Here is a 15565-nt window from a genome sequence, read left to right on the forward strand (position 1 = left end):
ACTTTGTCTTAAATCTCTAGGAGACTGTGTATTTTTTGTGTGTCTTTGCAGAACTTCAAGGGAATGTATGAAGTGGTAAATAGTAAGGGACTAGGGAGCAAAGTGTAGATACCCGAGTGATGAATTGTTTGCTCTGTTTTCCTCTGTTTTGGATTCTTTCAGTTAGCTCACTCCAAACAATCTACTCTTTTATGGAGCTGTATAGACATAGCAGAGTTCAACAGTTTGACAACTGCGCTTTAGTTTCTAAATTATCTAAAATAACACAAGGCTCAATAACTTTACTATCCACTCACATATTTTATAAGTGTGGACTTTTTTCTTTAAGAGCAAAGAAAGTGGTTTCACTTTAATTTTTAAAATATAATAAAATATATTATGCTGAATGAGCTATAACAGCTTGATACAACTTTATGATAGAAAAATAATACCTTGTATCTACAGTTTGTCGAAGGTTTTCTTCTTCAGCACCAGAGCTTTATTTTGTTTCAAGGATGATTTGACATTCCTTTGTATCAATCACTTGGGTGAAATGTAACTATCAAGTAGACAGATTTGTATGCATGATATCGTGTTGTTCTGGAGATAATGCATTTTGACAAAAAAGTTGTGAAAAACTTAAAATATGTGTGTTTTTCTTTTAATTGTGTTTATCTAGAAATTAGATTTGATTTTTTTTTCATCTGTATAGTTAATTTAGTTAAACCAAACACATACATTGAATTTTCTACTTTGACTTTCCTACCCAGTCATGATGGCTCAGGAATTGCCAGAATGCCAGGGCTAGACAACAAAAGCCATTTTGGGAATGACTGAGTGGTTGTCTGTGGAACTTAGATCACTCTGCTGGCTACAAAGGAAACAAAAGCATTGAAAGCAGTAATAGAAAAAAAAAGTCACTTAAAATAAAAAATATTGAGTAAGTGAAGTTAGATTCAAGTAGCCAAATGAGCAAACAAGGTATGAACATTGCCTTGTGAAAGTCAGTAATCTTAGATACCATTAAATATTTAGTGTGGTCTATTCGATCTGCTTCTCAAAAGTTCTTTCTTTGGGAGGTCTTTATTTATGCTTTAATAGCTGCCCGTGAATTTGGTACTTTGAATTAGCAGACTAAATGTTTTTTCTTCAACCGTATTTGCCATTTGATGGGTGTCTTTGTGCAGAAGGAAAAATTCTTGAATAAGACCCTGGTTTTTAATTACCAGCTGTCTTAGGTAACGGTAGTGTATTCAGTCCCCAGCGGTAACACTGGGGAAGAGACCTGTGATCTGTGGTAGTGGAATTATAATTGCGCTGCTGTTTACTTAAAAGGGGGTACTTACAGCTGCACAGGGACCAGAGTTTGACTACAAGTAAATAAATCATTACTCAGGAAACATGTTTCAATGCAAATGCCATATAGGAAAATGTCTTAAAAAGACATAGGGCATTCCTCTTCTCACAAAACACACTAGAGACATTTGTGACCTTTAAATATATCCATTATTTTGTCCTTTAACTTTCTAAATCCATGGAGCTATTTAAATTACAGTAGGTACTGTGAAGAAAACAAATTAATATTTATTTTTAAAATAGGAGAGGAAGATTGTATTCCCACTGCCCATAACCGATGCATAGAATAAAACATTCATGTCTGAAATAATTGTAAATGACCCTTTATTACTCCAAATGAAATTCTAGTATATAATGCATGCGTTTATAAATCCTTCCTTATTTTAACACCACCATGAACAATGGGAACCACACATGTTGGCAGAGAATGAATGTGGCCCACCAAGCTTTTTTAAAAATTGGGAATGAACATGCTTGTAATTGAGAACCCTCTTAAGAGCCCGAAAGCTTTTATTAAGTTAGTGAGATGTCAACATATGTTTTAAGTACTTAGCTGAAGCAGGATAGAAAAATCTATGGCCCATATGAAATATTTTTGAAATCACAGTGTATATCATCAGATTTACTCTTCACAGATATATCTTTTTCTGTGGTTTCATGAACAAAATCTTGAAGGTTTTTGGTTTTCTTTTGCTTTACCCTGTAGCTCTTTGTAAATCCAGATGAGCTTAGAAATCAATCTGCTATTGAAAGGCAATGTCCGATCCTATAAGTAGTTGCTTGGTGGAGTTCCCATTTACCTTACTGACTCAACTCTTTGTCAATAATTCCCTGAGCTCCCACTGATTTTCTTGAATCACAGGTTTTGTGACTATGAAGTCACTTAGAATGCCTCTGTGAGGCTCACTTGTATTGTATCATGTCTATAACCAAAGGCCAGTATCCCATGTAGCAAATCTAAGTAATTTTTGATAGGATTATTCTGGAACAATCTCATTTTTGTAACTTAGTGAACACAGTGTCTAGAATGACCTTGACAGATATTTACCTCACTCCTTCAGGGCAATAAATGAAAATCCCCGTGTAGCCTTCTGCTCTGAAAAATGAAATAAATCTGTAGATGGAATTATTATTATTCTACACTAATATCAATGACCAGAAACTTTCTCCATCTCAGACACGTAATTTTGTGGAATGATCTCATCTTTTTTCATAGTTTTAATGCTCTATGCTAGCATAAAGTCAACTTAATCTATTACCTAGCTGTGGGATTGAGTGGGACTTTGGAAATAATCAGTTATGGAATACCTCTATACAAGTACTAGATCTCAAGCAGCTGAATGTACTCTCACCTGCAATGGGAATTGTGTCCATGCTAGTATTAGAAGGCTGAAAAAGTGGTAAAAAGCTAGTTTGCCTCATATTTTAGTTATGTTATAAAGACATTTCCTCTTTGGCTATAAGTAAAAGGAACAAAGTGCATGTTTTAAGATGATTGTGGTGTATGTTTAGTATCCAGTAAATCAGAGTTTCTGAGGGAATAGATACAAATTTATATTAGAACCTATCTTTCCTGTGGACATCCTACAGCTCTTAGGATGCTTAAACCTTAAATTGGCACTTCCAGTGCCATTAGCAGAAATTTGCTCAGTAGAGTCTGCAGGGTGATATCCGCTGGCTTTCAAAATAATTATTTTGTCAAGCACTCAGTGCTTGAGCAGGATGAATTACAAAAACTCTTTCAAATATGGTAAATCTGGACATCCTTGTTTTTTAAAAGTTGCTGATTGTCTTAGTCATGAGAACTAACCAAATTCACTATCTACTTATCTCTAAAGCATACATCATGTTGTCACACAGACACAAATACTAGCAATGCTTGGATATGCCAATGTTCTCAACAGCTTTCAGCCAAAAACTAGTCATCAAAACCACTGTATTAAACGTTCTTGCATTAATCTAGGAGAACTAATGTGGAAAGAGACTAATTTGTTGGTTTCTGTCCGCAATATTTTTCCAGATGAGTACTTAGGGAGAGTGCTTTATTTTACAGCATCCCTTACACAGGGCATCTTTATATTGAGTGTAATAGAGCCTGACATCTGAATCCACTTTGTTCCTAGTAGTGCTGTGGTGTCAGGTAGCTGTAGCCATCTCCTGGTTACCGTCGGCTGAAACCCAGAGCGACATCTTTCAGCAGCTGGACTCCACCCGACGGGAACTACTCTTCCCCACTCAGACTTTTGTTCCTGTGGAGGCTGATCTCAACAAGCTCTTCCAAAAAGGAGAGTCCCCGCCGCTCGGCGCCGGCGGGAGGCGGGCGGGCGGGCGGCCGCTCGGTGGGAGCGGGAGCGGTTCAGCACCACGGTCAGCGCCCGCCGCCCGCCGGTGGCCGCAGGAGGAGGGGACCGGGGGTGACACCGCGGGGACCGAGCAGCGCCGAGGGAACGGGGAAGAGGGAATTTCGACCCCCATGCTGCTGTTTTTTGTGGGGAGAGGCCGTCAAATAACAGGTCAAAGCATGATATTTGTCCTCCTGTACTGTATGATAAACTGAGGAAAGGATAAAGCTATTTCACTGATACAAATGGAACAGAAAATGCACTTCTGTGTTACCGTCATGCTCTTCACAATGTATTAGAGTGAAAGCAATTTGTGCGGCAATAGGGCTTTTTTTTTCCCCTCCTCATTACAGTAGGTGGCAAAATTGTCTGTCTGCTGAGGTCGAGAGTAACAGCTGCTGATTACCAGATCTAGGGTTTAATAAAGGAACTGAAGGAGAAAAAGTATAAAGGGGAGGAAGTGTCACACTATGTTCAGAAAGATCAATTCTATATTTCACCCCAACTCCCACCGAAGAAATGTGACAGATGACATCCCTTACTGTGATGGGACAGGTTCTGCAGTGAGATTGATCCGCAGCACTTCTATGTACCTCCTTGGAGGTAAGCAGGAGAAAGTTAGTGAACCACTAAAAAAATGCAAAAGTACAACCAGCATCAACTCTTGCTTCCAGCCAAAAGAGGAAGACAGAGACTGGATGTACTCTAAGACTCAGGACTGCTTGAAGTACTTACAGGATCTGTTAGCCTTGAGGAAAAAATATCTTGACACCATCAATAACTTGAAATCCATGCATATGGCTGCAGATTCCCCAACATCCACAAAGTCATGCAAAACTGGAAAGAAGTCATTTCTTCCACTGCCTTCCAAAGAGTCTTCTAAGGTAATTCCTAAGAATTTTTGCCATGTGCTTGGTCTTAAGCCCTGAGGTGATTAGCTGTATGACCTGTGTTGATTTTCTGCTTTATTGGTCTCAGCCGGTTGTCTTTTTACTGTTACATTATTTGAAATGCTGCTAAATAACTTAAGATTCTTTCTGAGTAGTGTGAAATTAAGTATGAATGTCTGACTAGTCATGGAAAGAAATGTATATGTCTATGTTTGTGTGAGGGGAGAGAAAATAGGAGAAGGAAAGAGGTATGAGAGTATGGGAAGTATCTGAAAACATGTTATGAAAGAGTGGGCTGTTCTCTTGGTATTCTGGCAGGCTACTTAAGTGTCTCAGAATTCTCCATTATTGTTATTTATAGCTGTTAATGTCTGGCAAGCACAGTAGTCCCTAAGTTTACTGGCAGCCTTTTTATTGGCATAAAATTACATACACAAAATAATTGTAAATTCATTAAAACAAGTAGGATTTTTTTCTGCCTGATCGAATAGCTTGCCAGTGCTACATTTAACATCAGTGCAAGCTCTACTGACAGGCTGTAGGGCACAAGAAATTCCTAAGGGTTCCTTTCTCTGTTCATTAATGAGTTGGCAGTTATTTTGAGATGGTATCATTCTTTGCCTTTTACTATAATGGTACTACAAAAATAAAACTGAAATATCATCTTAAGTGCAGACTATTTCTATGTATCCTAGAGAGAAAAGCATTGCAAAGCTTCCTCCTGGTTGCAGTTTATATATTGCATGTCTCTAGACAGTTCAGTCATTAATATGACCCTGGACATGTTTCAGTGGAAATAAAGGAAAGGATTGCAGCAGGTGGGGTGATCTGTTTAGGTAACACAACCACAAACATGACTTTGACAGTGGACTCACAGGTTACCCAGTGCAGTCTTTAAACTGGATACTACTGGAGATGGTGGGAAGAAGGGATGTATGGCTGACTGACTGATTAGGCCAGGTAGTCTTTGCCAAAAAGTTATTGCCACATTTAGATGTTCTGTCACAGCAGAATGTCAGAATGACTGAAGGTGAGCTCTGTTGCAGGCATTGCTTAACTAAAGGACAAGGCTCATGTGTTTAGGGCTAGATACCACATTTTTTAATTTTACATTTTGATCTAATACCCATTCAGTCAGTGGGAATTTTTCATTCGGTTTTATTGGGCTTTATTTCACCTTTTTCATGCTTTGGATGGTGATGCTCAGAAGCTAGGAATGATAGTAGGAAACAATACTCAGCTCAGTGGGCTGGAGAAGATAGATTTTATAAAGATATTACTATTTAGGGCCAGGGAAGCATCCAAAGAGAATGACTGAGATATACGAGAGTGGCCTGGTGGTGCCAGGTGCTATGAGATGAATCTCAACACTCCAGATACAGTCTGTGAACTGACTTTGGCTTGAGGCAGCAGAGATTTACAGCATGCCAGTTCCCTGATGAACTAAGCAGTGAAGTAGTGGAGCAGCACCTGACTAACCATCAGCAAGGTGGGAAAAAATGAGTGCAAAAGGTACTAAATCCATGGACCAGGAGGCTGGGAGACAGATTCTGCACAACTAGGCTTCATGCAGGTTTGTGAATATCTGAGATTTGCCACTGAACATACCACTTATGAAAGCCCACTTGGGCTTGCCAAAACAGTGAATCTCCCACAGGCTGAGGCTAGGAGTGCTGTCATCTGACTGTGGCCGGCTAGCTCTTACGTATGAACAGCCCTGGTACTGGCTGGCACGCTATCTTCACAAGCCGTCCTCTTAAGAACAGACAGGAACATCAGCAGGATATGCCACCCATATGAGTCGTTCTTGCTGACACAAATGGCAGTGTCACAGCCGCACAGCCCTGGCTTTGCAAAAATTAGGGAAAGGTCAAGAAGGCTTCTAGAATAGCCAGAATACTCTGCTTCCTAACTACAAATTTTATGTTCACAGGTTGCAAGGTTCATCTTATCAACAGGCTTGAATGGTTTTGTCCTTAACTATCTGTTTGTGTTAAATTACCTGTCAGTGGAAATTCACTTCTTTCTCCTACCTGCTGCATGATTAATGGGAAGGTACTTTGTCCAAACAACCCTGTCCTCATGGGAGGTTTAATCCAAAGATCCCTGGGGCCTATACTACAGGCTGAGTGGATTCAAAATTTGCCAATTGGGTCTAGTGAGAGAGAAGAATAGAGAGGTGCATAGATGCTGGAAGTACCTAGGCATTTCTTTAAAATGTCTTCTAACCAATAAGGGCTTAGTCATAATAGCAGTCACTATTTTCAGTAGATGTGTGGTAGCAGTTGCCTTTTAGCATTTGTGAGGACGTCAATCAACCCATAATGTCAGGAGGGGAATAAGCTAGCTCATCTCTCTGCCTCCACAGAACGGGGAGCAAGCTGGTCTTTCAGCGATGTGATAGAGTGTGTACCTTTTGCTTGCATGTTTGAAATCCAAGGTAGTACTTTTCTGACTTGGTAATACTGCCTGGCAATACACCCAGCTTGGACTGGCAGGGAAAATATACAACCCTTCATTAGGTGGAGCCTGGCAGGAAGTATTCATCCCACATGGACCTACAGAATTGCTAGCTGAGGCTTTATGACTGCTTCAGCTTTTATAGGCAGGCATTTGCTTTTTTATCTAGAGAGGCTCGTAATTTTAAACCCCGTGGCTTTCCTGTGGGAATTATCAGAGTGTTGAATGACTCATATTTTAACACACACAGTCCTTTTCCATTTCAAAAAGACTTTAGCAATTTAGATCTGGATTCATTTTACCTAACCTAGGCATTTTAATAAGATGCTTAAATTAGTTACCAAGTTACCCCACAACCCCTCTGCAGCTAAGAGAAAGAGCTGCCTCCAGAGGGGAATTCAGCCTACCTAAGGCCTGACTCATCTTCTGAAGGTACTCGAGCCCTGCATTAATTACACAAGGAAATCTACATGACTACATTTCTAATGTGTGTCACATTAGGTGCCTACTGCTAGGTAGAACAAATTTGGCCACAAAGCCCAGCTGTCACTTAGTAGCCACCTAATTAAATGGCCTGGTACAGGGATTCTGAGGGATTTTGTAACACCTGGCTAGCAGTGCCCAAGTGGAAGATGTTTGGTGTTGAGCATGTAACAAGATGGATATTTTTTAGTGTGGTGTCCTGCTTTCTTTGATGACTACGAACAGTGGAGTAATCTGGACCTGTAATCTGACAGCTCAAAGTATGGAATTAAATACAATTTTTGCAGCTTCCTTATACAGTTTGCTCATTAAGAATTCATTGTGCCCAACCCTTAGCTAACTCTCTTTTTCCCCCTATGTGATCAACAGGCATCCATGGAGAGAAAAGGCCCACAGTCCAATACAGATGCAAGAGAAGCGATAGCTTTCTTCGACTCAGTTATTGCAGACCTGGATTCAGAGAGATGGCGGAGAGTTCCTGATGTGGATCTGCCAAATGTGGATGTTGATTTTGATGGTGCAGTATAAACCATCTGAAATATAACCACTTTTGGTGTGCAGAGGGTAGAGGGAGGAGTGGCCTTGTAAGACCAGGCTTGCTTATTTAATGGGCACAGTTTTCCCCCAAGTTTTGCTTCCCAAATCTAGGACCATTACATGCAATATGTGAAACTACAGCAATACATTGCTTGTTCCCTGTTGAAAGGGTGCAACTATTTTATGTGTGGCTATTACGTAAGCAAATGTAGCACGTGTAGTGCTGCAATAGCACTTGTCTTCTGCCCAGGGCTGAACTCCACCCTTGCATCGCTACCCCAGTCTGTCTGTGGAGGAGAGCTATAAAAAATGTAAAGATAATTTTTTCTTCATCTGGTTTTAGTTTTTCTCATTGAGAAATGGCTGGATGTTTTCTCTCCAATTAGCAAAAAAAGAAGTCATTTAGAGCTTAGGCTAAATAATGGTATGTTTCCATCAGAACGGGTGGCATTGCCCAGCTAAATGAACATGTGTCCATATAAACTCATCATCTGTCCTGTATAATCAATGAAGAGAAACAGACATTTGTCTCCTTTGTCTTAGGCTTAGGTGGATATCTGAAATGGGTCAGTTTAGCTGTGCCCTAAAAGTGCCTATAAAGGGCCTAGCTCTTACCTACATATTTCCACTGCAGACATTGAAATACTAGACAAGATTAACCCTATCCCAAGCAACATCCTGAAGTGAAAACAGGTTGGTTTCTCAACATTACGTCCAGGAAGGACCCAGCAGGCATCCCGTTCTCTCACTGTGCATGTAAAAATATCACTGGCAAACTGTTAATGCCAGATTATCTTTTGTCTTTCAGTTGCTACCAGCACAAGTGAACATAGTTTACATTCAAACTGGATCCTTCGCGCTCCCAGGAGATATTCACAAGATACTGCCCAAACAGCAAAGGCTGTAAACCGGTCTCAAAAAAACAGCCAGCGGAGAACCACTGGCTCTAGGAAGAGGTTGGAAAGACATCCCATGTACTTGCCCAAAGCAGTGGAAGGGGCGTATAGCACTTTAAAATTTAAGCCCAAAACACATAAGAAAGAACATTGAAAGAATATTCCCTCTTCAGCTGAAGATAGAATATATGAAATAAGGCATGTAAGACTTGCTTCTTTATTTTTTTTTTTAACCTCTGACCCAAATCTTACACTCTAGAAGTGATGTGTGCAGTCACTGAAGGTTCTTTGTGTGGGGCATATGTTAAGTCATGGCTATTCCAACGTTGGACTCATATGAGGGTTTAACTCATCAAGTGTATTGTGCCTAACAATACTGCTTTGTCATTCAGCCTGGGGGGAACTCCAACTTGACAAACCTTTTTTTCTAGTGCTGTTCCTGAAAGCAATGATTCAGAAATTGCCTGGTGCAGTAATTTTTCTTCTGACTCCAGTACTGTGAAGCAATTCAAGCAATTCAGCTAATATGTTGGAGTTTTTGCACCAGTGTTTCCAACTTCAGAGCAGTGAAGCTGAATTTTCTTCTTTTTTTGCATGTGAAAATTTGTATGTGCCATCATCGACTCTGTCATCTGAGAGTATACAGCAGCACTGAGGTATAAGCAGGCTGTGGTACAAGCAGAAAAATCTGCAGTGAAAGAATCAACATTAGAAACCTGTGTCTTGAGGAATTGTTCCAGTGTGTTTTGAAAAAACTATCTTGTACTCTGCTTGCTATTGGGAATGGTTCTGTCCTGGGATACAACATCAAGGGATTCACTGCATGCACAGATGTATTCAACTTTTTTCATATGGCTACACCACCTGTTAGTTTTCATCTGTTTTAACACCCAGTTGCTGAATCTAGACATCCTGGTGTACACTAGAAAAGCTTAAGATCTTGGAGATGAACATTTTGTGAATAAACTGGAGCAAAGGTTGTTCTCAAGGACAGAAGACAGTTGGCAGACAAATCCACTGCATCAGCATTAAATTATACCCAGTATTTGGAATTCTGCTACTTCATCATTAAAGACTATATATTAGGAAGGATACAGTCTAGAAGTGTTCTTCAGGCTCTTTCATCCTAGAGGTGCTATGTCTTCCATGTGATACTTGGAATTGTTAAGCCCCATACTCTGCCAGTTTTACTGATGTGCAGCAATGTAAAAATGCATAGAAAGTGACAAGGAGCTAGCACCCTATGGAAATACTAGCCTATGGCCCTGCAGGTAGGGCAATACCATTTATACCACAGGCATCAGTCTGAGCCACATCTCCCAGCTCATGCTTTGTCTTAAGAATTTGCTGAGATGTTTGAGATCAAGCCTTCACTTACTCTGATTTTTTTCCCCTGGTGTTCATTGGTGGTTCACTGTGACAGATGAATCACGGCAGCACTATTATGATCAGCTGGGGATTCACTGGTGATTCTTTGTTTCTATGTTCAGTAGTTTTTGTGTCCACAGGCTTGGATAAATTTCCTAAGGCGCTGGCCATCAATATAATCAATATAACCCATCTGATATATCATAACCTCAATAAACTTTGTGCCGACCACACAGAACAGTTGGTAGGTGGCAATTTTTGCTGATTTGTGTTCCTAGACTTTGGGACTGAGTTATTCAAACAGCATTTCTGCCACAAGGTGGAAGTACTTCTCTCAGATCTCACCGATCTAGGACATTTTCTGTCATGAGATAGGAGAGTGCCAAAAACACATTCCCTCATTCAGGGGTCTCTTTCAAAAGAATTCTTGCAGAAGAATTATTGCAAAAGAATTTTCTTTGCCACCGCTTCAAAATGACCAGTGTAACCAACATCATTGATACAGCTTCATGAAGAGTTTAAATTAAGGTCTAGGTTTTGCTTCCCAGCTGTTGTGCTTCTCATGATTAGTCTGTATTTTCTATAAAGATAGTGTTGCTGCCTTTGTACCTCCCCAGCCCTGGTCCTGACTGCCCTGAACTGAACATCATAACTGTCTTTAAAACTGTTCTGCCTTTGACACATGATCATTTAAGGCCAAAACCTACACATTTTTGGCAACCGTGTCACCCTGCAACCCCTCTCCAAGCAGAATCTCATGCTGAAGTTGCCAAGGAACATGTTTACTGAGTGTGTGGACACCTTTTTGGTACTAGAACCTGCAACTTGAATGGATGCTGACAGAAAACCTCACTGTCTTTTAAAGTTACTATAACAGAATTAGGCATGTGCATAATTAAAATACGGATGAAAGAAGAAGAAAAGGATTCCAACAGTGTTCTACCCTGGGCTGTACTTCATAGTGCCAAAGTTTTACTCATCGGAGTAGCTGAACTTTTTGCTATTGTTTTAGGGATGCACTGTGATGTGCAGAACCAGACTGCTACAGCATGTTTGACCTTCTCTGTGACCGTTTGTCTGTCTGTGTAAAACAGAGATATCTCTGGTCGTCTGCTGTGACAGAGGGTAAGGGTCCCCCTGCTGTCCAGCACACAAAATCCAGTGTAAAATATGTGTTTGCTTTTATGAATAAGAGATAAAGGGGGAAAGAGACTTGTAATTTTGATTTGGATTCTGTGATTATTTTTTTTCCTTTTCTTAAAGCTCACTTCAAGCTTGTTATCATCTTAGGAAATTTTAATTAAGGAAATAAAATAAAGCAGTTTTTCTCTGGGAACATTTTCTATGTCCTATCCCATAAATGCAGGCATTTTCCTTCTCCTAGCATATTAGCCTTGTGAGGTCCTCACTGGACACAGCTCAGCTCCAACGGACTTATGGAGAGTGGTCCTAGCGTCTTATGGCACTCTCTGGGGAGATGGGAGCTGAGGGTTCAAGCCCAGAAGTTAGGTGTTGTGCTACTTGTGCTAGAACAGGACAGCTGAGCAGAAGGGGAGCAGGAGAGGGGAAAGGGAAGCATTTCCATCCCCTGTGTTAGCTGCCTCCTCAGAGAAGCTTTTAGTGTGGATGACAGCACCCTCTGTATTGCCCCGAGACAGAACCATGTCCCTGCCTAACACCAGCAGCTTTCCACATGGTTTCCAGGAGCAGTCAGTTGCCCTACAAAGCTGCTCCTTGGCTGCTCTGAATTGTTCACCCAAGGTCTTTGGAGGCAGATCTCTCTGCCCTGACATGAAATGGACTCCATCTGCCTTGGGTAGGCCCTCTAAATGACCTTGCTGCAACATGCAGCTCTTTTCAGGCATTGCAATGTTGAAATTAAGCACCTACTGTAGGTGCTCTGACAATGCAAATCATACAGAAGAATTATTCACGACCAGCAGAGCTCTGTATGACCTAGATCCCTTGCAGAGATTATTAGTGAGCTCTTTCAGTCATGCCCCCAGGTCCTGATAATGAAGTGCATCAGCTAGGAGCTCTGTCGATCAAGGCCACTCTGTATGAGCATCCCCCACAGCACTGATCCCCAAAAGCTCTTTCCCAGAGTGCATTGGAGTAATAGGCAAGATCTTTAGGAGAGTATCTCTTATTTTTTTGTTTCAAATTCAGCTCAGCTGAAGTACTGTGGTATTTCAAATTCCTCTAGCTAGTGTCATTGCTGAGCACTAGTTTTGAAGGGGCTATGAATTCCTGTGATGCCACATCCATAGCTGTCTGTGAGAAACTAAAGACACTGTGTACAAGAATCCAGACACTGAATAGAGATGAAATCTGTTGAAGAAATCATGTCCTGGGGGATTCAAAATCATTTTGTCCTTTCGTGTTGAGCAACTCGGTGTAATCATAATGCACATAAGTGAGCTGAAGTTGCAAGCGTCTTTGGCAGAAACAGAAGAAATATAAGCAGCTAATGGGAAGTTGGCAGCTGGACAAGATGTGCACTCTGGTTTGAATCTTTTGGTGCCGTAAAGTTACAAGGCAGAAGGCAGAAGGTGTCAGCACCGCATTAAGAAATGCAGGAAGTCCTCCAAGGTAATGCATAGCAAAGATACATAGTTATCTGCTGCTCCACACTGAATGGGGCATATAAAAAATATTAGATTAGCACCTAGTGGATGTCTTCAGAATTTTCACAGCTGTAGGGCCAGTTGTAGTTCTGCTTGGGCAAATTCAGGAGAGCGCCTCTTCTGCTTCTGCAGTGGAGCAGGTCCACAAGGAGATGAAAGCAGCATGAAGCTGGCCAAGTACAGCAGGCTGTGTTGAGGGGGCTTTTGCCACCTTTTGAGCCTGTAGCTCTGAGTTATGCCCGTGGTAAAGTGGAACCAAGTTGTATCAAGTCAGTGGGATGACTCTTCACTTATCTTGAGTTTAACGGCTAGAAAAACAGGTTGTGCTGGAAGAATTTTGAGGGCAAATCAGAACATATGAACCCAGCTGCTTCAGACCGGGCTGAGAAGCGGTGGGTAGAGTCTCTTACTCGATTAGCAGTAATTTAGTGCATGGTAAAAAGTTTTCTACTAACAGTCTTGTAATATGAAAAAAATATCCATCTTTTTTAAGGCAAGACCAGGTATCATCACCTGAGTGGCTCAGTGATTATGATATCCTGACCCCTGTCGGAAGATAAGGTGACCTATTAGAGAAAATATAAAAATAATTTATGGGATTAAAAGTGAATTATCCCACCCTTTTATTAAAGTGAGACTGAGAAGGGAGCAAGACCTCACCAAGAAGCCTAGGGCCAATGCTAGGGAGGCACTGCAAGTGCCGCCAAAGTGAAATGTGTGATCAAGTGGAAAACTTTCACTAGGAAGTACAGGGGACTGTCACTTATCTTAAAGCAACAGCTCTTGAAGGAGATTTCTAGAAAGGTAGCTAAAACTGTCCATTGACCACACGGTGGCAGTTCATTCCTAGCTATTCTGCAGCCCTCCTATTTCTCTGATCAGCAAGAGAACTGGGGATGAAAGGGAAAGGGAAGTGTTTTGTCCTGCTTCATCAACAGAAAATCGGTGTGTGTATCTGTTATTCACTTCTAGGCTCTTTAATTCACAAGCATTTGTTTGGCAGTTTCCAATTAACATTAGTTTTTAAAATGAGTTTATTCTTCCAGGGAGATGATTTCCTTAGGAAATAAATAAGCATGACATCATAGGAGACACTGAGACCTCAGTAAATCATGTCTAAGAAGCTGACCACTTGCCTCTGACTGTGTCTGGAAACAAATGGACAAAGTAATGCCATTGCCAGAAACAATGCACTCTTAGGCACAAAAAAATTGTGAAGGTGGATTAAAAATCATAAGCAGAGGATTTGCAGATTCAGAAGTTCAATCTTGAGATAGGCCTGAGCTAATAGTTTCTGACCTGATTCTGAAGTTCCTTCCAAGACTCAGGGGAATCAATAGGTGAGGTTTCCAACTTTTGGGGCCTGTAACACTGTTATTCCACAATTTGCTAATCCAAGCAGCTCAGTTAGTCAAAAGAAAACCTGCTCCTGCATCAGCTGCTCCTGTGTCTTCCAGGGGTGTGTTTATATTTAGTGCATGCACTCAAAACTGCTTGAGTTCTTTTTCTTTGTTTTATGCCAAAATACTCATTTACAGAAAAAAAACCAGTCTTTGCACTGGTTATGACTACACATCAGCAATGGGAGCTTTCATTAATTCAGATGGTTGTACAGTCCCAAAGTGTTCAGATTAATGAGGTTCCCTGCATTAATAAGGCCCAGGTATAACATCAGCGCTGGGACTGCTCACCCACAGGCTCTTAGTTTGGGATTCCTTGTGGTTTGATGTATGACACTGCATCCTTGTTAACAGACAAACACAGTACAGTTGTCTCCAGATACTTGTATGGGGAACAGCAAAGGGGAAAGAGGATTAATCAACAATAAAATACTCTGTGCTGTTCCTAAGTTAGAGCTATCTTTAGTATCACTTCACTGTAGAGAACTGATTCATCACATTCTTACCCTTCAATAGCTTCACTTTTCAGTTTCCAATATGCAGAATTAATCTTTGCCCCCCTCACCTTAATGGTATAGGTCTTTGCTCTGCCAGGAAAGCGAGCAGTTCAGTGGAAGGACTCCAGTGTGAGCAGAGCTGACCCATAATTACAGCTGAATAAACTGAAGTGAGTATACTTGGGGCCAGATTTGCAGTTGCCCTTAGTGGGATTTTCAAAAGGCACGTAACTAGCATCGATGGGAGTTAGGTGACTTTGACAATTGCACTGGTGCCTGACTGCTTTTGGAAAAGATGGTCTGGAGCCAAGCTTGAGCAGACACAGCTCCACTTCTAGGAATTAAAGTAGACTCACGAGAAGTCCAGAATTAGCCCAGTCTCTCTGCCTCTAAGCCTACTAAGCCTACGCCCTCGAGTGGCATAATTCTGAAAGAAAGAATTGTCACACACCTTTGTCAGATATCCGCAGCCCATGCTGCTGTCTTCCTCCAGGGCTGTTGTTGTTACTGATGCTCCCATGTAACCTGAACCTGGGCCTTAAGGATTTGTTGATAATGTTCCTGGAAGTGCAATTACTCACAGAAGCAGAATTTCTATGAACGTCATGTGAATATGAGAACAGCTGCTGCTCTTCTATTCACATAAGTATGTCCAAGGGCTCTTGCAAAAGTGCCTCTCTTTCAGGGGATGCTTGCACATGAAAACATGTCATTTTCCACAGACAAGCTG

At 41.1% G+C, this 15565-nt stretch overlaps 1 protein-coding gene across 1 annotated transcript; it reads left to right on the forward strand.

The window, feature by feature from the left end:
• Positions 1 to 4147: 4147 nt before the first annotated feature.
• On the forward strand, positions 4148 to 9097 carry C1H13orf42 (chromosome 1 C13orf42 homolog). Its single transcript, XM_075081910.1, has 3 exons — positions 4148 to 4561; positions 7880 to 8027; positions 8856 to 9097. The coding sequence occupies exons 1-3, from the start codon at positions 4148 to 4150 to the stop codon at positions 9095 to 9097; spliced, it is 804 nt and encodes a 267-aa protein (XP_074938011.1).
• The last annotated feature ends 6468 nt before the right edge of the window (positions 9098 to 15565 follow it).

The sequence above is a fragment of the Phalacrocorax aristotelis genome, chromosome 1, assembly GCF_949628215.1.
Source record: "Phalacrocorax aristotelis chromosome 1, bGulAri2.1, whole genome shotgun sequence".
NCBI classification, from domain to species: Eukaryota; Metazoa; Chordata; class Aves; order Suliformes; family Phalacrocoracidae; genus Phalacrocorax; species Phalacrocorax aristotelis.